General features: G+C 53.8%; 7 protein-coding genes across 7 annotated transcripts; 5 read left to right on the forward strand and 2 right to left on the reverse strand.

Annotated features, from left to right (window-relative positions):
* Positions 1-1895: 1895 nt before the first annotated feature.
* Positions 1896-3005, reverse strand: PG985_005878 (uncharacterized protein; the record flags this gene model as incomplete). The annotated part of the gene is made up of 2 exons (XM_066825647.1): positions 1896-2677; positions 2834-3005. 2 exons carry the CDS (start codon positions 3003-3005, stop codon positions 1896-1898), a joined length of 954 nt encoding a protein of 317 aa, XP_066688807.1.
* A 4111-nt stretch (positions 3006-7116) lies between these two features.
* Positions 7117-7777, forward strand: PG985_005879 (uncharacterized protein; the record flags this gene model as incomplete). The annotated part of the gene is made up of 3 exons (XM_066825648.1): positions 7117-7371; positions 7453-7632; positions 7703-7777. The coding sequence occupies 3 exons, from the start codon at positions 7117-7119 to the stop codon at positions 7775-7777; spliced, it is 510 nt and encodes a 169-aa protein (XP_066688808.1).
* A 1898-nt stretch (positions 7778-9675) lies between these two features.
* Positions 9676-11221, forward strand: PG985_005880 (uncharacterized protein; the record flags this gene model as incomplete). Its single annotated transcript, XM_066825649.1, has 3 exons — positions 9676-9713; positions 9795-9963; positions 10049-11221. The coding sequence occupies 3 exons, from the start codon at positions 9676-9678 to the stop codon at positions 11219-11221; spliced, it is 1380 nt and encodes a 459-aa protein (XP_066688809.1).
* Positions 11222-13065: 1844 nt separating this feature from the next.
* Positions 13066-16507, forward strand: PG985_005881 (uncharacterized protein; the record flags this gene model as incomplete). Its single annotated transcript, XM_066825650.1, has 2 exons — positions 13066-16027; positions 16092-16507. 2 exons carry the CDS (start codon positions 13066-13068, stop codon positions 16505-16507), a joined length of 3378 nt encoding a protein of 1125 aa, XP_066688810.1.
* A 1813-nt stretch (positions 16508-18320) lies between these two features.
* Positions 18321-20037, forward strand: PG985_005882 (sugar transporter; the record flags this gene model as incomplete). The annotated part of the gene is made up of 3 exons (XM_066825651.1): positions 18321-18345; positions 18461-19816; positions 19883-20037. 3 exons carry the CDS (start codon positions 18321-18323, stop codon positions 20035-20037), a joined length of 1536 nt encoding a protein of 511 aa, XP_066688811.1.
* Positions 20038-22330: 2293 nt separating this feature from the next.
* On the reverse strand, positions 22331-24334 carry PG985_005883 (uncharacterized protein; the record flags this gene model as incomplete). Its single annotated transcript, XM_066825652.1, has 1 exon — positions 22331-24334. The coding sequence occupies one exon, from the start codon at positions 24332-24334 to the stop codon at positions 22331-22333; it is 2004 nt and encodes a 667-aa protein (XP_066688812.1).
* An 820-nt stretch (positions 24335-25154) lies between these two features.
* Positions 25155-26294, forward strand: PG985_005884 (uncharacterized protein; the record flags this gene model as incomplete). The annotated part of the gene is made up of 1 exon (XM_066825653.1): positions 25155-26294. One exon carries the CDS (start codon positions 25155-25157, stop codon positions 26292-26294), a length of 1140 nt encoding a protein of 379 aa, XP_066688813.1.
* Between the last annotated feature and the right edge of the window lie 411 nt (positions 26295-26705).

Consider the following 26705-nt stretch of genomic DNA (forward strand, 5'->3'; position numbering starts at 1 on the left):
GCATTCTATTTTCTCCTCTCTCTGTTCCTTGATTTCGGTATCAACCCAGCTACACCTTTGAGCGTAGAACTTCAATTTAGTTAAGTCGCCAATTTACACAAGGTCTAGAAGATTGGCATTCCTTGGTCTCATGAGCATCAATGAGATTCATCTAGCCGAAGTACATCGTGGCGAAGCTCGTAAAGAGTTCTGCTACCATTACGTTGCCCCTGGTTCGGCCATAAGAGGAAATTCCAAGGTGGGAAAGCTTCCTCATCCGGTAATATGGACTCCTCAACCTGTATTAGACTTCCGGGGTTTTATACAACCCTAATCTGATATAGAGCCAGCCTCGGACATACCCGCATGAAATGCCATCTCTCAATATACATCATTTTACAGTACACCGCCACCTTCCTAAAACACCTTGTAGCCAAATACGACTTGGCTGGACAAAAGTCACCAATGACAAACTCACAAAATCGAAAAAGCTGCTCTTAAGATTTGTGATGAGACATTGCACCTTACAGAAGCTGGCTGACGTCTATAGTCGTTGGGCAGTCGGTTACCAGTGCCTTAGGTTTATATCAGTATACGAAGAGTCTTTGGCTGTGATGTCGCAGCCATCCCACCCCCACATTGATCGCTCTCTATTGCCATTCGTTGTTCTTTTCTGTGCCTTGATCGTTCAACAGCATTTGAACGATTATGGGATCCCGGAAGGTTCTGCCATGGCTGTCGAACCGTGGAGCCTTAACTGCTAGCCAAGATACGGGTGACCGCTCCATGAATAAGCTAGAAAGCACAGGATTCTAAACTGATTCTAAAGCGTGATAGCGATGCGTATTGCACAATATCTTTGGGCATGATCAAAATACTCCACCCTTTCTCATCATCAAGACTGCTCAATGCTATGGTTCTGCGAACTGACGGTCAACAAAGCTTCTGAGCAATTCAAGGGTTTTCCCTTCCTTTATCGACGCACCCAGCCGCAGCTTATCCAAATTTGACCATTCCGTGCCCTTGGGTTGTTGATAATTATCCAATGAGAGTTCGCCTATTTAGGCCGGGCATCTTCACCGTGGCTGTCCAGGACGTCATCCTTATTGTCCAGTGCTTTCATGGGACTTTGCGGAGGTGCAACTGGCGTGAGATTGACCATCCCACTAACGCAGCGCGGGACAGTTATTCCGAGGGCGCGAGAAGTAAAAAATCCCATGAGCATGTCATAATACAATACACTGACTCGATGCACTGTGTAAACTGATCTATCATTGCTCCTGTCTGTACGATAGAAGTGAGGGATAGACGTTCTTCGGGGATCATCATCAGAGGGCGGCCAGACCCAGATGACTTGAACCTAGCGATCAATTGCTAACAGTAATTGACTAAACAATGGCCTCACACGGCTCAAGATGTGTCTCAACGAGAATGAGGGGTACAAGGGCGAAGCCTTGTTGCTCGTCGAGGCAGCGTGAATTTGCAGGTTACCTTGGCCGTTTGACGATTGTCGAAAAGGGGGCTTTATTGTGGGGGATTTGGAGTTAAGACTTCGTGAATCTGCCCCACAATCATGCACATAAAAACAAAACCGGCAGAAAAAGGTACGTACCTGTCAGGGTAGAGCTAAGGTGATTGGTTGGTTGTAGACTGCGACAAAAATGGCCTTTTTCGAACCAAGGTTATTGTCCGTATGAAAAAGATGGCCTCCATTGTGATCAATAGCAGATACCGTCTCTTGTTTGCGTCCTGCCCTGAACAACTGGATGAACATCAATCAGAAAAGGCCACTCATAAAGATTTAAACTATGCAAAGATTGAGCAACTCTAAGGCGTAAAATAAGCTCATCATGCCAGCGCCGTTAATCTCCGTTACGCAAGGCGAGTCCCACTTAAATTCCAACTCCTGAGGGAATCTACTGCGCCAGGCTATGCAGTTTGGGGGCCTTACGCGGACGACCACGGCCTCTTTTGCGAACACCGTTGGGACACTGTGCCTTCTGCGTATGAGAGTGACCACTCCTCTTATTTCGGGACTTCGCCTTAAAGACCTCCTCCAGCTCAACCATGTTGCCCATATCATCAGGGTGTTGGAGAGTGGGCTCCCAGGAAATCAAATAGTGCTTTGTTCCCTGGATAGTCTCTTCTCCAACAGCAAGCCCCTTCCACTGGTCTGGCTGATCCTTGAGAACGATTTGAGGGCTGATGTTCAAGTGCCTATAGTTATTCCAGGCGTCGATCAAGTCTGGATGGATAACGCGCTCAGGCAATAAGGTGGGCTTCCAGGAGACCAATGAGTAAAAGACGCCTTCGATGACTCGCTTTTGAAGGATGGATTCAAGTTCCCATTCAGTCGGAAGTTCGTCCCTATTGGCATTGGGAGTACTGGGTTCGGTTCGGTTGTTTCCACTGGAGCCGGATATTGCAGGACTGGCAGGTGTCTGCACACCAAAGCTCGAAGTCGGTAACGGAAGGTTGCGAGATTCACCCGGGGGCGACCTGCAGCCATTGTGGGACAAGGCAATGGACGTATCCTTGGGGGCAGGTTCTACAGGAGAAGTCGAAGCGGGACATGGCTGGTCCGTTGAAATACCTGTAGTTTCCTTGTCCGGATCCTGCTCACCAAGAGCCCGAAGCTCTTCATTGTATGCTGGTGGATCACTTTGTTGTGGATGGTTGGTCTCACAGAGCGGATGATCTAGGCTATCGAGTTAGTCGACTCTTGTAGATCCGAAAGTTTAAAGTCCACCAGGATAATACGTGCCATCCACGTCAGCCGATCTGACTGTCTTAATTGAAGCTCTTTTTTGCTCGCTTGTAGTATCTGGGTCGGCACGCAAGCTTCCTGGCTTACTGGTGGCTGAATGCTTCGCAAGTTCTTGACGCTCGGCTTTACGTCTGGCTTTGTCCTTGAGCTGGGCTGCCACATCAACATGTTGGAATTGCAGCGACATGATAAACGGATTGATTCTGAAGAGTGGTGGGTTTGTCAAAATGGTCGATGACTCTGTGGAATGAAATGCCATTATTGAGAGAGATGAGCATAGAGAGAATGACTTATATAGGCATGAGCTCACAGTATTCGGTCATGCCCTGGATTGCCCAGATAAGAAATTGCCCCTTTAGGAGCCAAACTGGTAAGACCAAGTCTCAATAGGCAGACTTTGATATTGGTGACGCATTCGAACACTGAGGCGACAACTAGTCCCGCCAATGGCATATCTGGCAGCAGGTTACCGTCCTGGACCAGCCCCCTAATCGACTCGCTTGCTCTATTTCCTAATTGGTGAGTACCAGTTTTACCCATTGCCTCTTTCGTCAGTGGGAACGTTGCAGTCTTGATCCCATCCTGACTTGGCACTAGAATCATTTTCTTGGACCAATAAGCGGCTATCTGGAGCCAAGCACCGGCGATGGTCCGGTGCCTAGCCACTTCAACACCACAGTCGCCCGTCACAGACAGGATTAGTCTGTAAGGCGCAACTACGACCGATCATTCAGCAGCGTCATCAGGGACCTAATGATAGAAGCTTCACACCTGACACCTGGCAACGCTGCCTACGTTGAAAGTAGGCAGCGTTGTTCCTGTATGCCCGGTTACCGGCCATGTTCCGCACATGGTGCGAATGAAACGTTACGCATGTGCGGGAAGATGCTACTGGGCTGACTCGACCCACGAGCGAACTCTACCTAAGCTTGCCACACCAATGTCGTCGGAGTTCCCGTGATTGGTCGCTGTAACAGTAATGGATGCAAACTGTCTTCTAATTATGGGTGGGAGTTCCTGGTTTCCGGCAAGAAGAAAAACAGGGGGCGATGTAAATGGTACTGGGGCATAGTTGGACGTCATGGTTGGTGGCAATCTTTGATTACCCTCATACCCTAGACTTCACAGCCGTCGCCCTTCGGGGGCGGAGGGTTTGGGGGAAGTATGATGAGCGGTCAGGACGCCACGGATTGCGTATCCCTTATCATGCGTTTACGAGGGCCCGGCTGCTATCCTACTCCGAAACCCTGACTACATCAAGTACCAGCCCAAGGCAGTCTCGTCATCCTCATTGAGCCCCCTGCAGTAATGGCGATGCGTTTGCCACTCTGACCTCATTGAATCTTCAAGGCAGCAGCTGCCTCTGCGCATGGCATCATTCCAGCTCTGGTAGTGTGGAATATCGCTGCCTCGACTCACCAACACATGGGGCGGTTTGGGGTACGAGAGGACAAACGCAGAGAACAGGCATCAGGAGTAGCCCCTGTACGGCAACAACGTCCGTCATGGCCATGCATTCACTTGGTAAATACGAAAACCCTGGACGACGCCTTGAAGTGCGGACGCTTGAGATTGCTTCTGTCACTGCACGTATCGATCCCACATTGCTGGCGTTACCCTAGGCGCCAACAGTTTCGTCAGTCTCGCAAGGGGCAACAATGGTCGGCGGCCCCGCGATTGGTCCAATGCCGGTCCGACTCTGTAGCCCAGCTGACCCATCCTGGGGAGCAATCTCCCCGAAACACCCCAATCGGATTGACTTCCTGTATTTTTGAAGCAATCCAAGAAAGGTAGGCGTTGGCGTTCATGTGTGCAAAGGGGCATTGTAATGGCGTGTGAGCGGCCATGTCACGAAAGAATTGTGGAATATGCCCCTTTTCGAATGCGGCGAAGCCGGGGCCAAGAAGTTGTTCGTCCTAGAACGACACTTTCATCGTTCCCATTCTCAAAAAGTCGACTGGAAGTGGGCTGCAGGCCAAGCAGGGCGCCATCTGTAGGAGTAAACCTAGCTGACCTGAACCTGTGGGCCACGCCGGCGAAGGTATGTAACCACCATTATGAGTCATTCTATTGGTACTGTCGAGCAGGTAACTCTGATGGTGGTGCCAGATGCGACGGCCAAGCCGCCATCGTTTGTCGAAGTATGTTGAATTAGGGAGAACCTTGCCGCCATTCGACCAGTGCGAGGAGGGGTGACCTGGATTAGAATCAGGACTGGTGCCAACCGGATTGCCACCCTTCATTAGGCGTCTCTCGCCACGAATGACCTTCTCAACGCCTAACGCAGGTAGTAATGTAGCCTACGCCGTGTTGCCCTGGGATCCTGCATGACGCACGGCAGGTCCGTTGCCAGGTGGAGGTTGAAGCGGAATTCCTCGTTAGATGGAGGCTACGGCCTGATGATCAGAACCGAGAAAAACGTAGGGACCCTCATTTGAAATAGCAACGGAGGAGCAGCGGCCTTGCCGGTGTGTCGGGGGCTGGCGACGCGATCGATGGTTGTGAAGAATTGCGCCGTTCGTGGTGGAAGGGATGTTCGCTGAGCACGTCAGGCTAGATTGCATTCGACTAACCTGACTGGTTCAACAGTGAATATTATGAAAATGTGGCCGAAGGGCAAGACAAAATATCGCTCGACAAGAATCGTGGCAACTGGTGAGCTACCCCGAGCGTCTCAACCAGTCCGCTGGCTAAGGGGGGGGATGGGGGTGTCAATCAAAGAAGAAGGTGAGGGACGTAGCGATGAGGGGAGGGGTGGGCGCAAAATATAAATCCGGCAGAAAAAGGTACGTACCTTGTGGGGCGCTGACAGCAGAAACAGCAGAAGGAGATTGGCGGCCTGAGGCAAACAGCGGCCGCCATTTCCGAAGGAGGAAACCGCCGGATGCGGCGGCCATTCCACATCGACGAATATTCCTATATATATTATTTATTATTATATTTATTTATTATAACGATAAAAATCTTTAAGATTAATCAATGTTTAATATATTATGAAAAAAAGAAGTTAATAACGAATAAATAATACGAAATTATTTATTTTAATATTATAAAACTTTTAAAAAAAATATAAATAATTTTAAAAACCTTTAAAAGTTATTAAATATAAAGTTAAAAAAACTCCCTTATTTAAGCCAGCTTTTTATAAATAATATATTATCGATTACAAACTCCTTTTAAAAAAATAAAATTTCAACGATAATAAAACTTTCTTTATTAAATAAATTAAATTACTTTAAAAGATTTATAATAAAAAATAATAATAAAAAACTCGATTTAAACCCCTCTTTTTTATTATAATAATTATTTAAAAAAAAACCTTAATTTTAGGTATTAATCGAGGGCTCGACGAAAAGGATAATAAGTAAATCGATCGAGGCGGTAACGAACCAAGCCGGGGCCACACGTAATAGTATAAACCTAAAAAAGGGAGGGAAGGAAAAAAAGAAGGCGTTATATAAAGCTAACTAAATAGTTTTAAACCTTACCAATTAATAATATATTAATACTTTATATATAAATATAAACTTTTAAACTAATATTGTTTAACCTCTTGTTTAAGAGGGTAATATCTGTACCCGACGCTATCAGAGCGTTAATTGGCCAGCAAACTAGTCAGACCAAACCCTTCTAACACAATTCCGATCCTCCTACAAATATTCTAATTAAATATCAATACTGGGGTCAACCTCTCATTCGCGTACACCAGCAGGATAACTTGCTTCATGGAAATCGTGTCGTGCTTCAATAGCTTGTAAGAGGTAAGTACAGTAGGACCGGGTTGGCCTATAGTGGATGAAGAACCCACAGCAAACGTCCGGCGGCTAGTCCGCCAACACTAGCTGAGCTCCAATAATAAAGTTGCTTCGAAGCGCCCATTGATATAAAAGCGTCGGTGCACGAGTTGATCGGGATCCAAGAGCCTGGACGCGTCCGGGAGTACCGTCTGGCAGCCGATCGTGGACAACATGATCTACGGGGAGATGATTAATATGTCGAACATGTCGGCGTTAAGACAGCGAATGATATAACGAGTGGGTTCATCAAGTATCGGGAAGAATAGTAATATCATGTGCCGGGAAAGGAGGATAAAGTAATACGCTTGGCAGGACTACCAAGACGCTCCCCCGCGACTTTCATTCTTCCATTCTAATGCCTGCATTGATTTATAGTATCTTAATTTCCCGGGCTACCACCTGCCCCCCTGGGCCATCCTTTCCCCACACTGCAACCATCATGCGTTGTCGGCAGTTGGGTACCGCGCCGAGTCAGATGCGCGCATTAAATAGCCGCCGTATCGCCCATTGAACGAGACGGCCTTATCATCTTGCAACTCTTGCTCCACCTTGTCGCTTCACACATCCGTCAAAATGCGCTCCTTCATTGCTGTCCTCTCGACCGCCGTCTTGGCCCCGATACTCGGCCTGGCTGCCCCAGCTGGCCACGACGGTCTTATCGCGAGAGGCGAAAACCTATGCAATCTGAAAGCACCCCCTGCTCTTTGCGAGCCCGACGCCAGCGTAACTGCAGAGGAGACGGCGCAGCGTGCCTACAATTTCTACAAGGCATTCGTGGTGGACGGTGATCCGGCCGCCATGTTTTCGTACATTGACAGTTCTTACATCGTAAGCCAGTATCCTATGGTTCTTGCATTGCTGCATTACGGGACCTCCACGCCGGACACTAACCCGTGACACAAATCGTAGCAACACCACCCCGGCTACGGAAGCGGCCCTGCTGTCATCTGGCCCCTTTTCTGCAGCGGCAACCCGGCCGGATCCGCGGCCAACAGCGCGTGGTGCTTCGATGCCAGCACCAACATGTCCTACGCACGGTACTCGACGGTAGACCGATGGCGATGGGTGGGCGGCTGCGTCCACGAGCACGTAAGTGGTACCCCCAAGTGGTCCTGGGTTGCATTCGCTCTGTTTCTAACTGCGAATACCGCATCTGCAGTGGGACATGAACGAGAAGCTCCCGTCTGCGGACAAGTGCTTCAAGTTGGATACGACGCTCAAGGCCATGGCGTGAGAAGATGGTTCTTGTCGTTAGTGGTATTGGTGGTGGGAAGAAAATCGGTGGGGTCCTTGTCTGCTATATGACTTAGTAATCGTTGATAATGTGAACATCATTCCCCTCTGCTACCCGGCGAAGTCCTGCCGTAGGCCTATGTTCATCGAGTGCCTCCGGGTTCGTGGAACTCATTTATCCTGGACTCACAAGCAGCTCAATCCCGACCGCTTCAGATTGCCGTCTTGAAGCCAGGTCTGTGTAATTGAAGTTGGATCTTCCCTTTGCACAACCCATCTCGCTTGTTCGCCATTTGAGGTCAGGGGATGATGCGACACATTTGCATCGTTGCTTACACTCGCTTACACACAGCATGAAGCCAATCGGGCTGGGAACCGAATTATCGTAGGTGGGGTCAGTGAGTATGGAGGTTGGTTAGTTGGGTGACGACGTTGCATTAGTGCTATTAGGAGATCTAGATCCCTGCCTGTCAATTGAGCACAACAGACCCTGTACGCGCCCGCTGGGATGTAATCACTCTATTTTCGGCATCTTTCTGGTATTGCAGTGTCACGTATAAGATCATCTACCAGCTCAGCGAGAGCCTTGGCCAGTAGAGTGAATTGCAAATGCCGGGTTGTTTGGAGCTTTGCAATTGCTCAAGGGAATGCAGTGAATGTCAAAAACCAGTCAAAAACGTCACCAATCACATTGGTTGATCTCAGCTATAAATTATAATTATTGTGTTTCCATTTAATGTATTGAAAAGAAAAAGAAAAGAACACACGCAGAGAGAAATTCTGGAATTGGTTATTCGCAACAGAGGCATTACCTCCCGCTGTTTCTTTTGAGCACATGGCCAGGCTGTTGAAGATCACTGATTTACCCCACTAAAAGCATTCACTCCAGAACGTTACATTCTGAACCCCGCGCCCAAGCTACCCCTCTGCAGCACACGAGCCCGAAATTGTGTATCGAATAAACAATAATCCGCCCACACTTCGTCTTGAGGCATCATCTACCTGATAATAATGATTTGGTCACCCTCGCCGGCAGCAGCTCTCGTTCCAGAAGGCATGAGCCGAAGCCACTGCAGAATTGCTGACCATCACCGCCCATCAGCAGCCAGTTCAGGCCCAAGACCCTGTTCTTGCATGATATCAGACCAGACCATAAGTTTAGTACTTATGCATGGTCTCATCAATATGACATGTAATGGGTTGTGCTGTTCCCAGATGAGATTGATTTTCAATGGGCAATAGCATAAGGCCAGCTACCCACCTGAGGCGAGTTCTTAATCAAATGACCAGTTTGTGAAGCGCCAGTCAGCCAGTGAGCTGGCGGTGAACAAATTAAGATTTGTTCGTTAGCACAGGATCAACCCCAAAGCAATAGCCCCGCTACAGCGGTCTCCAAGGAATGCTGATGCCCACGAGCAGGCTCAACAATGAGCACTGTTCATTCAGCACAGGAAGCAGAAGCTTTCACTTGGCGACCGATTCCATTTCATTCAATTGCACCGTTCTTTGACTTGCTGCATTTAAAGAGGAAAAGAGTGGAAGCATTGATAAGGACCAAGGCCAGAGTGAGACATTTGATGAACGGGGCCAGGCCATTTAGGCTAGTAACGTGTCGTATGCAATAAACAGAGCCGCCTTTCGCCTGCCACCTGCTGCTGCTGGCACCTTGGATGGTCTGTGCAGGCCCGACACTTTTGGTTTCGCAGGAGGTACCTTCCCTCATTGTTCTGACGGCACTGGATGTTGGGTACATAGGCCGCCACCACCACCATGTACCTGACTGCTCCCGATAATCACCTGCAACGAGACCTCAGACCGTGCGCCGACCTCACCTCCTTTCCCCAGCCATATCAGGGCCAAACCTGAAGAAGAGGTGGACGAGCACACCCCGCCTTCAGAATGGCCCTCTCACTGTCCAACAAGCAAGCCGAAGAGCTGTACGTTCCTCCTCGCCCTCAAGCGTGATGGCCTATCTGCCTTGCCGTTCCCTGGTCACTAATCGCGCGAAATCACCACAGGCACAAGTCCATTATCGCATACCTGGCGGCAAACAACTTACCAAATGCCGCCGCCGCCGTCAGGGCCGACCTGAACCTGCCCGAAGATGTGTTCGATGCCGCCACGGCGAAGAAATACGAAAACCTGCTGGAGAGAAAATGGACGAGCATTGTCCGTCTACAGAAGAAGGTACGTGGTTGCGACACCGCTCTCCCGCCCACCTCGGTTCAGGATGGGTTGCTCGAGATCTTGACACCTAATCCGACGTGCGCAGGTCATGGACCTTGAGGCTCGAAATACGGCATTACAATCCGAGGTCGACAACGCCACACCCCTCTCACTATCGAAGCGCGCCGACCCAGCATCATGGCTGCCCAAAGCCCCGCCGCAACGGACGTTGGAATCGCACCAGGATACCATCAACTGCGTCGCGTTTCACCCAATCTATTCGTCCATCGCTTCAGGCTCAGACGACTGCACAATAAAAATATGGGATTTCGAGCTAGGCGAATTGGAAAGGACAATAAAAGGGCACACCCGAGCTGTCCTGGACGTTGACTTCGGAGGCCCGCGAGGGGCCACCCTTCTAGCATCCTGCAGTTCTGATCTGACCATCAAGCTGTGGGACCCGGCGAACGAATACAAGAACATCCGAACCCTCCCAGGCCACGACCACAGTGTGAGCGCCATTCGGTTTATACCTTCGGGGGTTGCAGGAGCCCCGACATCGGGAAGCCAACTTGTCAGTGCCAGCCGAGACAAGACGCTCAAGATATGGGATGTTGCGACTGGATACTGTTTAAGGACCCTTCGCGGGCATGGCGAATGGGTTCGAAACGTTTCTCCTTCTATCGATGGGCGGTTCCTCATATCGACCGGCGATGACATGACGGCTCGACTCTGGGACATCTCTGCGACGGAACCTGAGGCCAAGGTGGTCATGTTCGGCCACGAGCACTTTAATGAATGTTGCGCATTTGCCCCACCGTCATCATATCAATACCTTTCCCAGGTGGCCGGGTTGAAGAGGCCTCCACCGCCCACCAGCACAGCCGAGTTCATGGCTACCGGATCGCGAGACAAAACCATACGAATCTGGGACTCGCGCGGGGTGTGCCTGTTGACTCTAAGAGGCCATGATAACTGGGTTCGGGCGCTGGAGTTCCATCCCTCGGGCAGATACCTACTCTCGGCCTCCGACGACAAGACGGTGCGATGCTGGGACTTTAGCCAAGATGGCAAATGCGTCAAGGTGGTCGAGGACGTACATGAACGATTCGTCACTTGCCTCCGATGGGCACCAGGAATTGTCAACAATGAAGACAACAGTGGCGCCGCCGGCACCCCTCAGCGCAACGGTGTCAAACCAGGGGGCCCCGAAGTAAAGATTCGATGTATCATTGCCACCGGAGGAGTGGACAAGAAGCTCAGGATCTTTGCCAACTAAGCTTGCCTCACCACGATTTTGACGGCCGAGCGTACTTTGGAGGAGATCATGGCGCAGTCGGAGCACTTGCGATTCCATGGCTGGCACCGATTTATTATTGAAGCCACCTCAATGTCATTATTTTGGACGCAACTCGTTGTTAGTTGTGGTTCTAGATGACAGATTCGGCAACTTCTGCGGGGGCCTTTAGGTTCGTTAGGCACGAGTCGGAGGCTTGCACATCCAAACGACTACTATCTCTTCGGCAATCTCCCTGCCCTTTATTGGTCCCACGACAGAGCCATTTCGTATGACGCAGCACAGTTACCTTATGAAAGGCATGTTGGTCAACAAGCCCACCAGGTTACCTTGAGGAATCGCAAACTTAGGTGCCCAGTATCTCAAGTCACAAGTCTCTCGAGGCTCTGTTCACTCGAGTTTGGCCACTACGTTGCCCTACCCTTTGAGTCGCAATGCCGTCGTTTTGAAAATAGTTGCTAAAGAAGCGGGCGTCGCAAAGAGAGAGAGATACCATATATACGACGCAAGACTGTGTACAACACATGTCCGGGGTAGGATTGGACAGGAAATACGGGTGCACAGGGACGGCATACGCCGTCTAGCACAGTTGGCTCGTTGTATCAGTTGACTGACGCCTTATGAAGCTACAAGCTCAAGGTGGTATTTTTGGGTGGCTTGAGTTGCTGGGGAGTAGAAGGGGCATCAAAAGATAGAGAACAATGAGTCAATGACGTATCAAGAATTCCATGCAGATCTCGATTGCAAACACTGGCAGATGGGTCTATCTATTTTCTTTTTCCTCCCCAAGGTGAATCAGGGGCTCCAATGAGGGTACCTATCAATTACCCCGCGATAATCGACTGGTACCTGAACTGCATTACCTGGGTCCAGTTACCATCATGTCGCCTTTTGCGTCTCGGCATTTTCTCCAGATGGGCTTGTTGAGAAGTCCATGGTTTGATGCCAATTGCCAGTTGCGTAATGTGCATCGGGATCCGACCCGAGCCTTGAATGACATCAGGTCGCACATTGTGTGTCTTTGTGCGATTGTCTGGATACAGTATGGGTCCAAGCGGTCAATCTGATCCTACGACCGATTTCTTGGACCTGCTCCTACTACGTCTTTCATTCTTCGGGAACCTGGAGAGATGGGGCTTTCAAGGAAAAGGATGTCTGGGAGGTAGCGCGGCGCTAAGACGATCCACTGACGCAGCTGAAGATGCTCCTTTTTCACACAGCTATTCGCCTTACGTAGGTGCACATTACCATGCACTGCTGGATTACGCCAGCCCAATCTGCAGCCGCCAAATGATTAGCTTCCTTACCACCCCAGCCTCTACCGCCGCGGCTGAGACAATAGTGACGACGACATGCGGGCTCTGCGTCCATCTAGTCCTCCCACCTAGCTGAACCGCCGCACCTGACCGTCCGCGGGAGGTTTCTAGCAGTACAGTACACCTTGCAGCTGCAGGAGCTCTCCTCCGCAATTGACCAATAATCGACACGTACCGGTGATGTCACCGAGGTCTCTTTCTCCCTCGCCCGTCCCTTTTGTTTGGCCTTTAGCGGGCAGCACGCAACAATGGGCAAGCAGGGCAGCAGAACACGCGGGGGAGGGGAAGGGATCGAGGAGGATCGATGATGTGATCATAGTCTCACTATGGGATGGGCATTGCTCCTCTGCCTATATGACTGCTGCCATGCCACCGCTCCGTGCTGTTGGTTTTTCTCCCTTCCTCCCAGTACTTATCTCATCAACAAATATCCCCCCAATCCGACCCCCACTAAATAAGAAATATATACCCCATAAATCCCATCATCCAATCCTTTGCAGCAGGTAAAAGATGGGTCTTGCCGATACTATACGAGAAACCTTTGGTGGCGCCCACCCCGAGCACTCGTCCGAGGCTTCCCGCGGGCTGGTCGACCACCACACTCCTGGCGCCTTCCCCGCCGATACACCCGTTGCAGAGGAGCAGCGAGAGCTCGGCTCGCAATCCAACACCACCACCGCCGGCAGCAACGTCTTGGCTGGCAAGGAGGGGGGTGTCCGCGGACACGAACACAAGGACTCGGGCGTCGGTCTGTCCGACGTGACAGGGAGCCACCCCAAGACGGTGGGACGGGATGATGTTCTTCACGGCAGCACCGGTAGCAACAAGCTGTCCGATGTCACACACTCTCACCCCCAAACGGTGGAGAAGGGCGCCCTGCACGGCTCTTCTGCTGCCAGCAACACGCCGACAGCTTCTGGCTTGTCGGACGTCACACGCTCCCGTCCCGAGACCGTCGGAAGAGACACAGTTCGCAACACTGCCGCCGGCAACACTGCGCCGGACAGCGATCTGTCAGACGTCACACACTCTCGTCCCCAGACAGTGGAAAAGGGCGCGCTCCAGTCGCACCCCCAGAGCACCCTCAACAAGGATACTACCACCGGCGGTTCCCACTTCCGTCGCTCCAGCGTGAGCATGCCCAACGACTCCACCGGCACCGGCCCCTCCGAATCGCTGGCCAGCCACAACAAGAACGACACATCCACTCTGGGCAGCCTGCTCGGCGGCAACTACTATGGTGGTGCCAAGACCGACAGGTCAACCTACGAGAAGGAGCATGCCAACGAGCCTGCATCCCGCGGCCTGCTTCGCAGCGAGGATCACAACCGCGCCCACCAGGGCACCGAGGGCTCCACGCTCGGCAGCGGCGCCTCATCCGGTACCACGCTTGGTGCTCCTGGCACCGACTCTTCTGCCCAGCACAACACCGTCAGCAATGGTCGGGACAAGTCGAGCACCGACCACTCCGAGACCTACTGGGGCAACCTGCCCTCAGCGCAGGGCGTCTACAACACCATCACCGGAAGTGGCAGCGGCGAGGACCACACCTCGGTCCACCGTCACGTTCCCGCGGCTGGCGACTCCGAGGTCGCCATGCAATCAGCCGGCCATGGGCCCGAGGCGCGCGCCCCGCGCGGCGCTGGTGTCTACAACACCGTCGTCGGCCACGGCAGCGCCGCGGATGATACCGTCCCTAGCGAGAACCGTTCGGCTGAGCACCAGCGGACGCCCAGCGGTGGCTTGTACAACACCATCACCTCGGCGGCTCAGGGTCTCTACAACACGGTTTCGGGTCGCAGTGGCAGCGGGACCGAGCACCAGTACGAGCATGACAAGCCTTTGACGACCACCACCTCTAGTACCTCGGGGGCTGGTAACACGGGCCTGACTGGCAACAACAGCCGAGTCGAACGTGACACTCCGTCTGGCACTACTTCCGCTACTTCACCCACCAGGTCTGGAAATACCACGAGTGACACAACTGGTAACCAGGGAATCGCGGCGGGCGCATACAATGCCGCCGCTTCCGCTGCTCAGGGCATCTCCAACACCGTCACGGGCAACAACAACAACACCAATGCCACTGGCAGCCAATACGAGCAGAACAGACCTACCACTAGTGCTGGCCCCACTGGAACTAGAAACACCACCACTTCCAGCACTGAGCCCGGCATGGCGGCTGGAGCTTACAACGCCGTCGCCAACACGGCCCAGAGCGTTGCTGATACCGTAACGGGCCGCAACAACACTACCAGCCAGTACGAGCAGGGCGGACCTTACGACGACTCTACCACCTCCAGGTCTATCCACCCCAGCGGCAGCAGCACCGATAACACCACCGGCACCCACCGCGCATTCCCCCTTGACAACTCGTCTACCTTCACCACCACCAACCGTTCCGTCGGTTCCGACCGCAACCCTACCGCCTCCTCCACCAGCAGCCATGATCACTCCCACACTGGCCGCAACCTGGCTGGTGCAGGTGCTGGCGCGGCTGCTGGCGCTGGAGTCTACGACTTCTTGCACCGCAAGGAGGGCGACGCCCCCGACCCGAAAAACGAGTTTGTCAGCAATGTCAACCCCTACAATGCGCCCACACACGAGCACGAGGGCTGGCAGCCCAGCGACTCCGCCGGTCTCTTCTCCGACTCGGAGCTCAAGCGTCTCAGCTTGAGGCAGAAGGAGATGGGTGACGAGGAGTTGTCGCCGCGGTCGCCTGCTGCCAACCTCCACACCTCTGGCCCTGGTCAGACCTCATCGGGATCGGGTGTCGCGTACGACACGCCGCAGAGCTTGACTGCCGCGAGTTCCACCGGCCAGCGTACTCGTGGCGATAACTACACTGGTTCCAGCCAGACCCACGGGCTCGGCAGCGGTCACCCCTCTGCCCACAAGTCCGAGATACCCATCCCCAGCCGGGCCCACGAGAACCTGACCCCGACGTCGCTGGATAGCCAGAGGGCCGACCCGCCTCGCTCTTCCGACCGTTCGGGCCATTCTAACGTCGAGAAGGGGCTCGCTGGTGCTGGTCTTGGTGCCGGTGCTGGCTATGGTGCTTCTCGATTGGCGCGCGACCACCATGACGACAACAAGCATGGTGCTGGAGCTGGCGCTACATCGGGAATCCCCGCGCCCACTACCACTTCCAGGCACCACGAGCCGGTCGATTCGTCTACCCTGAACCGGTCGGCGGAGCCTGTCAGCTCTACCAGCCACCACCACCATCACAAGGACAAGAAGGACACATCACCCGCCACCACGGGCAGCATGTTGCCGTTGCCCTCAAAGCACAACGACCGCCATGCCTCGGATCCCACTACTGACTCGGGTGTCAGTGGCCAGGGTGACGATAAGCATCAGCACAAGGTCCGCAACGTCGCGGCCTTCGGTGCCGCTGCCGGCGCTGGCGCGGCTGGGTACGACATGCTGTCCCACGGCGACTCCTCCCCGACGGGAGTCCGTCACCCTGGTCAGACTGCCGCTAATACCGGCTCGACGTCGCACCCCACCATGTCGTCGGTTGCCACGGACAGGCGCACTGCTCACACGCCTACCGCGTCATCTTCCCCTCAACACCGCCACATCCCCCACCACCACCACCACCTCGTCGCACGACGACCCCCAACGCTCCCGCGCCGCCGCCGGCATGACCAGCCTCAACCCCACGGCCGGCGTCGCCGGGTTCGGCGTGGGTGCCGGCGGTGCCGGTGCCGCCGTCGCCTCGGGCATGCACCAAGACGGTCGCCCCCACCACTCTGACCAGCAGCACCAGCAGCGGGAGCAGGAGGCGCTGTCGCGCTCCGGCGACGACGGGCACGCGCCGCTGCACAGCTCGGCCGACAAGCACTTCAAGGAGCGCGGGACCGCGGTGCCGTCGGCGAATGCGGGGAAGAAGGATCCTTATAACCACTTGGCTTCGGGGACGCCTTCGGGGGTTTCTATTGATTGAGGGGGATGCGTTTGGTCGAGTTCTTGAGAAGGCGTGTTGGCTTGGGGATTGGGAGAAATGGGGATTGGATAATGATGTAATGAGAGCAGTGCATCGAGGAATGGGGCGACAGGGCTTGGAGTCGGGAACTCATGTATTACTACAAAACGTGTTGTTATGAGCACGAGATACGATCTAGTCAAATGATTTATTTAACTTACGTGGATTGTTCCATATGATTGTAGCGTATCCATATCACTGCAAAATTAGCTTAGGCAAGCTCATGGAGAAATGCACCAAAAATCTAAGGATGATGCGGAGTCGGGTTCTAAGGATAGAGAATCAATTAACATATCCATCAATTCGGCAAGTTTCCTGGCATAATTACGAAACAGATATGTTCATGAGCCAAACAAACAATGCACTGTTAACCAGTAGTCACGAGCACCCGAAAAGACACGAGGCTCAAGCTGAAGCTCAAGGAGCAGCTCTCCTGTCTCCCCACAGGTCAACCCGGGTTTCTTACCACATATGTAGAAAGCGAGTGCCGATCTCCTCGACCCGAGGACTCGCCCACAATGCTGAATCGGAATCGACAGATGGAAAGATGACCTCTGATTGGCGCGCCTATAGCCTTCTCCGCATGACGTCTTGGTGTTGTAGGCGATGTGGGGAAACCATCTCCATCCTTTTGGTTTGGGGGAAATGGGGAAACACCCATCACCAACTCAGGTGTTTCTTTCACCAGGGCTCAGCCATTCAGCTTCAATATAAGCGAGCTCCGAATTGTCATGAATGGATGAATCGAAACATCTCTTCATGCTGACTGTGATGACTTGCCGTCGGACCCGCGCTACACACCACATTCATCATTTCTATCCCGGTGGCCCGGCTTCCCGCTCATCCCGTCCGCCACCCGTCCCTTGCAGCTCTTCATGCTCAAAAGAGCCGCAACGGCTTCCATCAAAGTGGAACAGCGTACATGTGCAGTGAAGTAGAGCTGAGCGCGTTTCGTTTCCCTTCGACATGGATAAGTGTGATGGAGAACTGAGCTAAACTGCCGGTGACTGGCTGTCAGGATTCTCCGTCTTAGCACGGCCCACCAAATCCTGGGCTCCTCAGCACACACCCACCCCCGGCTTTCCCCGTGGGGCTCTCCCTCATGTTTTTCTCGTATGGGACCAAAACTCCCGCGCAGCACCAACGTCGGCTCTCACCATGTTTGCCTTGGCAAGAGAGTCCCACTTGAGGGTCGAGCCACTCTGCCAGCGGTTTCTGCGGTGGCCTTTTCGGCCCTTTTGATTCGAATGTCTGGGGTTTCCCGACTATGACCTCACTGTCCCCCCTCTGGCCGTTGCGGATAGATCGTGGGAGCCTAGGAAACCCAGATAACTCCAGGCGCACCAGTCAGGTGCTTATCGATTGATGCCGTGGACTTTAGTCCATGGGACCGGCGCGCGGCAGTAGGACGGTGGAGTCCCCAGTTCCAGGATGAGGAATGCCAATGCGGCTATGGGGACCGACGGCCGGGGATCAGGGCAAGGGGTGGTTATGGGCGAACAGAGACGGCCTGTGTGTGTGATTGAGATGCATAGCCAAGACGAATATAAAGTAGTGATCGTCCTCCCATTCTCTGGTTCCTGCTGTTCTGTCTTCTTCAAGCCGCTACGGAGGAACTCGACTCCCCTATATCGAACTCACCTAAGTGATCGTCGCCCAGCAAATGTGCTGTTAGCCCCAAGTCACCGGCGAAGCATTGACTTGCCCACAACTCAACAGCAACAAGAGTTGCCAGCCAATGTACTCAACTTGAACCATCAAGCCCTTCATCACCATGTATACCATCACGAATATCTACGGTACGTTTCAACTGGCCTCCCACTCCTGTGGACGACGGCACCTTTCCTCTTCCCAATTGTATAAGCCAGGCAATATGATGTGCTCCTTCGCTGACTCTGAACCCACTGTCTCTAGTCCTCGCCGCCTTCGGCACCATCGGCGGCGCCCTCTTCGGCTTCGACATCAGCTCCATGTCGGCCTGGATCGGCGCCGACCAGTACCTCGACTACTTTGGCTCCCCGGACTCGAACCTGCAGGGCGGCATTACGGCCTCCATGTCGGCCGGCTCCTTCGTCGGCGCGATCGCCTCGGGCTGGCTCGCTGACGGGTTAGGCAGGAAGGGCGCCCTCATGATCGCCTCCGTCGTCTGGATGATTGGCGCCGCGCTCCAGTGCAGCGCCCAGAACGTCGCCCACCTGGTTGCCGGTCGTGTCATCTCGGGCCTCGCCATCGGTGTCACTTCTTCGCAGGTCTGTGTATACTTGGCTGAGCTCGCGCCCGGGAGAATCCGCGGCCGCATCGTGGGCATCCAGCAGTGGGCCATCGAATGGGGCATCCTGATCATGTACCTGATCTCCTACGGCTGCGCCAAGGGCATGACGGGCCCCGAAGCCTTCCGCGTCGCCTGGGGCGTCCAGGGCATCCCCGGCGCCATCCTGCTGGCCGCGCTCTTCTTCTTCCCCGAAAGCCCCCGCTGGCTCGCCGGCAAGGAGCGCTGGGACGAGTGCCTCGATACCCTGGCCCTGCTGCACGCCAAGGGCGACCGCACCGACCCGACCGTCCTGGCCGAGTACGACGAGGTGCGAGAGGCCGCGCGCATCGCCGCCGAGTCGCGCGACGTCAGCTTCATGGGCATGTTCGGCCGCGGCGTCTGGAAGCGCACCATGTGCGGCGTCACGGTCCAGATGTGGCAGCAGCTCCTCGGCGGCAACGTGGCCATGTACTACATCGTCTACATCTTCCGCATGGCCGGCATGACGGGCGACACGGCCCTCTACTCGTCGGCCATCCAGTACGTCATCTTCCTCGTCACGACGGGCTTCGTCCTGCCCTACATCGACCGCGTGCCCCGGCGCCTGCTCTTCCTCGTCGGCGCTATCGTCTGCATGGCCCTGCACTTTACGATTGCCGGCCTCATGGCCAGCTACGGCCACGCCGTCCCCGACATCGACGGCAACGCCAACCTGCGCTGGGAGCTCCCCGGCGGCGGGCCCGCCAAGGGCGTCATCGCCTGCTCCTACATCTTCGTCGGCGTCTACGGCCTGACCTGGGCCCCCGCCGCCTGGATCTACGCCTCCGAGGTCTTCCCCCTCAAGTACCGCGCCAAGGGCGTGGGCCTGTCGGCCGCCACCAACTGGATCTTCAACTTCGCGTTGGCCTACTTCGTCGCGCCCGCGTTTACCAACATCCAGTGGAAGACGTACATCATCTTCGGCGTCTTCTGCGCCGCCATGTTCTTCCACATCTTCTTCACGTACCCAGAGACAGCTGGTAAGCCCTCATTGTTGACACCTCCCCTGTATGATGTATGAATGTAACTGACTTTTGTCTTACTAGGCCGCACGCTCGAGGAGATTGACCTCGTCTTCGAGACCAACACGCCCCCGTGGAGGAGCAACCGCCTCGAGCGCGATGCGTTCGAGCGCCGTGTCGAGGCCGTCCGGCATCAGAAGAAAGAGGACATCGAGGTTGGCCAGGCGGAGCATGTATAAAGAAAGGGAGACATATATGAATTGCTTTTTACTTCATCCCTTTACATTACCCGGTAGTGGGCATGACGTCAATGTATCAACATTCGCAGATACCTATTTGACCGTTTATGTAATAATTTCTCTGGCTGGCTGCTGCTTGAGCTTAGATGATAGTAAGACCGATGATCCCGGGGTATTGATTGGTCTTGCACTGCAATGTTAGTCTGTGAAGAGCGATTTTTGACACCGATCAACACTTTACTTTCGAAAATCAATGTAGGACAACAACACAATGAATGCGACAGCAGGCACTGCAATTCTAGCCGTTCAAGAGCGCTCACGATCGCCCATTAACACTGGCAATCCCTCATGTATTGAAGACCACTGGAGGACCACATGATCAAATTCCGGATCGGTCATCGATTATCAGAAAGTAGAAACAGGCACAAACTTCATTGAAAAGCATTCATAAATCTGCTGCTTGTCAGGCATGCCCGTAGTCAAGTGTTTGAAATGTGATTCATTTTGCATGTTACCGAATTTGCATTATAATTGGTCAGATATGAGTGATGTTGTCAGTTGAAGCCCATCAGTTGTGACGCAATACCAAGGTAAATTGCACTGAAAACCACAGAGCTGAAATGTCCTCCTCAATGCAAGGCAATGGGTGCCTACCTATCCCTGAACTTCGACTCCACTGCAATTCTAATTGCTGCAAGCACTGCAATTTTAGGCTCTGCAGGGCGGACGACACAGCCCGGTCCCTTGCTGCTGAGGTAGCACATGGTGGCGGCCCTGCCCGTTCACTGCAATTTTCAATTCTATAGGATCTCCAATAACATACAAGCCTAATTTCGAGGGCTGACGAACCTCATTGGTCAAGCACACTGGCGTTGCCCAAGGCAATGTAAGACGACACTGCGATTTAGGTACAAGCTCTTAAAGGTGGGCTACCCAGGACGCTCTTCACTGCAGTCTTAGGCAATGCAGGGTGATCGACTCAATTCTAGAATGGAGGGCCGTCGAACTTGATTGGTCAAGTATCACTCAAGTCTGCCCAAGCTTCGTGTTTTCTATACCCTGGGTAGCATGCTACCTTTAGGCTCGCAGCTACAGCCAGGCCTCCCAATGCCTCGCAATCCCGAACTTTTCAACATGGTTGGATCTTCTTACGCAGCCTTCATGTATATCGCGGCCTCCGCTGATACTGAGTCTGCGACATTGCCCATAGTCAAATCATTAGGGGCGGTGATGGTTCGCGTCACACCAAGTTCGGTAAGGTTGTAAGATTGCTCTAAACTTCTCAGCTTATTAAATTCACTGCAATTGTAGTCTATCAAGAACGATTGCGAACGCCCAGTAACGCTGACAATCTTCTGTCTCGATGCCCATTGGTTGGATGGCATAATTACTTAGCCAATTATACACCGGCTATCAGCATGCAAGAACAAACACACAGCCTTAACCAATAGCCTGATACTTAGACCTTTGCTGCTTGTGAGTCAGCCATGCAAATCTTTGAATGGACAACTGGATGGGCATAACAGTCTTACATGCATATACATTTCCCCATGTCATATGTTAATTATATCTAAACATATCCTTCACTGCAATTTTAGGCATTGTAGGGAGATCAACACGCTCCAGACTAAAGCCTCGCAATTGTGATTCTCCAATCACCGCTCAAGTCTGCCTTGCCTACGCGTCCCGCCTTGAAAGCATGGCTTGGGCATACAGTACAGCCATCCCTACCACTGCATCGCAATCCCGGACTTTTCGCCATGATTGGTTCTCACTCTTCCGCACAGCCTGCGTTATCAGAAGGACCACAAGAAAGAAGAAACTAGGAAATGGGAGTTCTAAGCTTTTCCAAAATATCGCACATAATATGTACACCCTGTAGTCACGCCATTTGCCCAGGGACCAACCACTAGCAGCGAAAAAACGCCCCATCGATGCAACCTCGACCCTTGAATAACTCGGGATATCATCGAGAAGAACCGGTAAACTCCGCATTATCTTTCTTCGCAAAAATGCTGCTGCCGTGAAAGCCGTTGACTCGAATCTCACATCTTGCAACCGCCCGGTGAACCCCCTTTGGAGCCTCCGCTGGCACAGTTCTACCCCTTTTCTGTTTTGTCTTCTTCCACCTCCCCACCTAGTTGTATCTAACCGGCCCGAAATAATGACCACGGCACCCCTTTCTGGGGCGGATATCAAAACACTCTACACTTCTTGCAGCAGATCGATCACCAACTGCCGCAACACGCTAAAAAGCTGCTTCTTTTCACTTCACCTCTCGCCAGTCAAGCACTTAGTCGATCTTGATGGACGAGTAGATCTTGTGGACGAACCACCAGCTCGAAAAGAATCCGATGGAGCCTGTTGTGGTGTTAGATATGGCATGATCAGAAGTGAGGATAGGGGTTTGCTTACCAGTAAGAATGAAGAACAGGAACGACAGCAGCGCACTGTATCCGATGTAGAGGACAGTCCCCGACCAGCTGCCCAGAGCGAGCTTGCTGACCAGGTAGATCAGGGCGTTGGCGAAGATGTACGCGGCGCTCATGCCAGCCGCGAGGAAGGACCGCCACTGCCAGTTGTAGTTCTCGGCGCACAGCAGGAAGTAGACCATGAGCACGGTGACTGCGGCGCAGGTGATGATCATCAGGCCGTAGCAGAGGAAGAGGAAGCCGAACATGTAGTAGATCTTGCTGAACCAGATGGAGCTCATGATGAAGTAGAGCTCCACGAAGATGGCGCCGAAAGGCAGGATGCCCACCAGCAACATGCTAGGGATGGGCTTCAGGTAGGTAGTAGTGGGCGGGATCTGACGGGGGATCTGGTTCGTGCGCACGGGGGGCTCAAAGGCCGGGGCGCGGAAACCGAGCCACGAACCGGCAAAGGAAAGCGGGATCGAGATGATGAACCAAATGCAGATAATAACCAGCATGGTGCTCATGGGAACAGCTCCAGCCGACTGGTTGGCCCAGAGGAAGAGGTTGAGGAAGAAGAAGGTGGCAAAAACAATACCCGGGACCAACAGGGGGGTCAGGCCAATGTTGAGCTTCCACTTCTCGCCGTTCAGCGACTTGTAGACTCTGGCGGATGAGTAACCACCGACGAAGCCGAGAATGGTGTAGAGAAGAATCATGATGGTGCCGAGGGAGCCACGGTTCGAAGGAGACAGGAAGCCTAGGAGAGCAAAGCAGATGGTAAAGCCGGTCATGACAAATAGCTGAGCTCCATTACCCAGGAAGATGGAGAGCAGAAGAGGATGCGAGGGAGTGCGGAACACATCGCCATGCACCAGCTTCCAGCCGGAATCCTCCTGGACGCCATCTTCGAGGGCAGAAGTTCCGGAGAGGTCGTCAAGGTTGATCTGGTCGAGACGGTTGTATCGCGCAATATCCTTCTTCAGAGCCCTGAACAGCACCGAGGTGACGGTAATGGTGAGGACCACGACGACGACGGCCGAGTTGATGAGGGAGAACCAGTGGATCTTGGGGTCGAAGACATGCAAGTATTTGTCCCATCGAGTAGCCCAGGCGGTGGGCGAGCGAGTCCAGTAGACACTGTAGGTGAAGTGGACCTTGGTCTTGCCATCCTCAGCCAACATGACGGGAGGCAAATTGTCGTTCAAGCAGGACTTGCTGTCGACGGCGCCGCTGTAAGCCTTGGAATCGGGCTGTACTATAACTCCGACCACCCGCAGCTGGTTTGGGTCTCCGCCGACCTCGTGGTACTCGACGACGATGTCGTAGTGGTTGTTGAAGTAGGGCTTGCGTTCGGCCGCGTCGAGGCTTACCTGACCGAGCTGGAAGCCGGGACTGTAGAAGGTGGTGCTAGTAATCTCGTCGATGATCTTCTGGCCGGCAGGGAGCCCGTCGACGAGCCAGTTGATGGCGTAGCCTTGCATGATGCGCTTGTTGACAAAGTGGGCGGATTCCTCGTCGTAGACGGATTCGCAGAGCGACTTGCAGGTCTGGTTGTGGCCCATCTCCAGCTGGAACCCAGAGGTCATGATGCGGTCGCCGAACAGTATGCTGCCTAGACTCTCCGACACGTATTTGGGGTCGGGCGGCTGGCAGAATCGGAAGCGCTCGTGGTAGTAGTCGTACGACATGACGGAGTGGAGGACGCCATCTTGGGAGGCGGCGACCGGCTTGACGCTGTTTACGTATAGAGGCACGCTGGCATCTTTCTTGTAGGAGGTCGGCGCGACACCGGGGAGGTAGAAGGCGGATGTGAGTTGAGGTAAGGCGAGGAGAGTCGCGATCAACGTCGCCGAGGACGTTGCGCCGATGGTGCCTCGCATGGCGAAGGAGGATAAAAAGGAGGGCTAACTACAGCAATTGGATCAATTAGTTGCTCGGCTTCACGATACGGGGCAGCTGATGTGCTCGAGTTTTCCCATGCAAGTAATGTAGGGCTGATGGTTCTTAATCGAAGATGGACATTGAATGCATGTGGAAAGGCAAGGTGGCAGGGTTGGCGAGGATGACGGAAGATTGCGACGTGGACTGATCAGCAAGTCGAGGGAGCTATGGACACTTACGTATGCAGATACACAAATGTTTTGGAGGGGGTAGCAGGTTAAAGGAACACCAGAGCGCAGGTGATCACATCAAGGGATTGGCTGTATCTCCAATCCTGACTGCGGCCTCGTGTTGATTCAGGGATTTGGTCTATCCTTCGAGAATTCCTTGTGAAATGACAACACCAACAATTTTCAGGAGCAGCTTGGCCAAGTGCTTGGAGGTTTGATGCAGCAGTAGCTGACGGCCTAGCATGCATGGCCTTCTTCTGTCACTAGCGGCGCATTCAGTTTGATCCAGTTGGGAATGGGGCCCTGCTAGGTTCCAATAGCTGGGCCTCCTTGTTACGGTTTAGCTGTCCCCAGGGAACTGGCACCCAAGCCGGTACGTTAAATCCGATTTTCCGACAGGGGTGCTTGCTACTGGACCTGCAAACCTGCAAACTCACAGGCGGGAGGCTGCTGGAAGACAGTGGGGCGTCTCTTGCTTATCGCGCCTTATCGCTACTTTTTTGTCTCTGAACTTTTTTTGAGTTGGTACAATCCATCGGCCGTTCCCCAGATTGTATCACCAAACAGCCAAACAGTATCGCCAAATAAGATGGCGGCCCTCACTTCTCTGCCAGCTTTGCTGGACACATTGACTCAGTCATTGACATCTGCCTACGAAGCTACCCCGAAGTTGGCCGGCATTGAGCCTCCCCAGAATGGCGTGTCCCTGCTCGATACCAAGAACGAACTGCTTCTGTCCTACCTGCAAAACCTCGTCTTCCTCATCCTCCTGAAGATCCGAAACGCAAAGAACTCCGACGAAGATGACTCAGACCTGTCCAACACAGTGGTCGAGAAGCTCGTCGAGCTGCGCCTCTACCTCGAGAAGGGCGTTCGCCCCCTGGAAGAAAAGCTCGAGTACCAGCTGGACAGAATGCTGCGCGCCGCCGACGACACCGAACGCCAGACCCAGAACGCCGCCCACAGCGCCGCCATGCGGGAAGCCGAAGAGTCCGACGACGAAGAGGAGAGCGACGCGGAAGGAGGCGCCGCCGTCAACAGCGGTGCCCCGGTGGTGGACAAGAACGCCAGCTCGGCCCTGCCCAGCTTCGGCTTCCAGGCCTCCAAGAACCCCGCCGGCATGGCCGCCGCCGCCGCGTCCGACGCCGACCGCAGCGGCGTGTACCGCCCGCCCAAGATCAGCGCGACCGTGATGCCCACGACGGAGCGCCGCGAGGCCCGGGACCGCGCCCGCCCCGGCCGCTCGGCCACCATGAACGAGTTCGTCAACGAGGAGGTGCTGGACCAGCCCCTGGCGCAGCCCAGCGTGGGCACCACCATCGTGTCGGGCGGCCGCGGCATGAAGACGGCGTACCAGAAGGCCGACGAGGACCGCCGCCGCGACTACGAGGAGACCAACTTCACGCGCCTGCCCGCCGAGAGCAAGAAGGACCGCACCAAGCGCAACAAGGAGCAGGGGCGCACCGGCGCCATGCAGTTCGGCGGCGAGGACTGGCGCGACCTCGGCAACGTCGACCGCATCGACCGGCTCACGCGCAAGAAGCCCTCGGGCGCCAGCGGCACCAAGGCCCTGCTCGAGAACAGCCGCAAGCGCGGCCGCGAGGTCGGCGACGGCGACCGCAACAGCGGCTTCAGCAGCAACACCCGCGAGATCGTCGGCGGCGGCTACCAGAAGCGCGTCAAGACCATGGACGGCCAGAGGGGCGGCGGCAAGCGTGCCAAGAGGTGATGATGGAATTGTTGCTTGGTGGATGTATAGTGTGTTTAGATTTTGACTGTTCCTGTACTGAGACGGTCTTGATACCCAAAATAAAAGTTAGAATTTGTGTCATAAAACCCTTTTATTTCAGATATATGATCCCCTTAGGTGTTTGTAGATCTACAGCTATATTCCAGCACATTATGCTCCATCTCGATCGTACAATATTGTTTACCACATGGTCTGTTTCGCAAATCGTTCTCACTTCCTTGAGTCTCCCTCAATTTTTTCGGATCGGATCCGCTGTGCCTCAAACCAGAACGCCTTTCCTTATTCCTCGCCAATAACCATTTCCAGTTTTCAGAACAGACTTAGTTGACTATCTTGCTCAGGCTGCTTCCTGTTAGAACGCCAACCTATTTTGATTGGCAGCAATGTCTG

Source organism: Apiospora marii (genome assembly GCF_038362585.1).
Source record: "Apiospora marii strain CBS 49790 chromosome Unknown utg000003l_segment0_segment0, whole genome shotgun sequence".
Lineage (NCBI taxonomy): Eukaryota > Fungi > Ascomycota > Sordariomycetes > Amphisphaeriales > Apiosporaceae > Apiospora > Apiospora marii.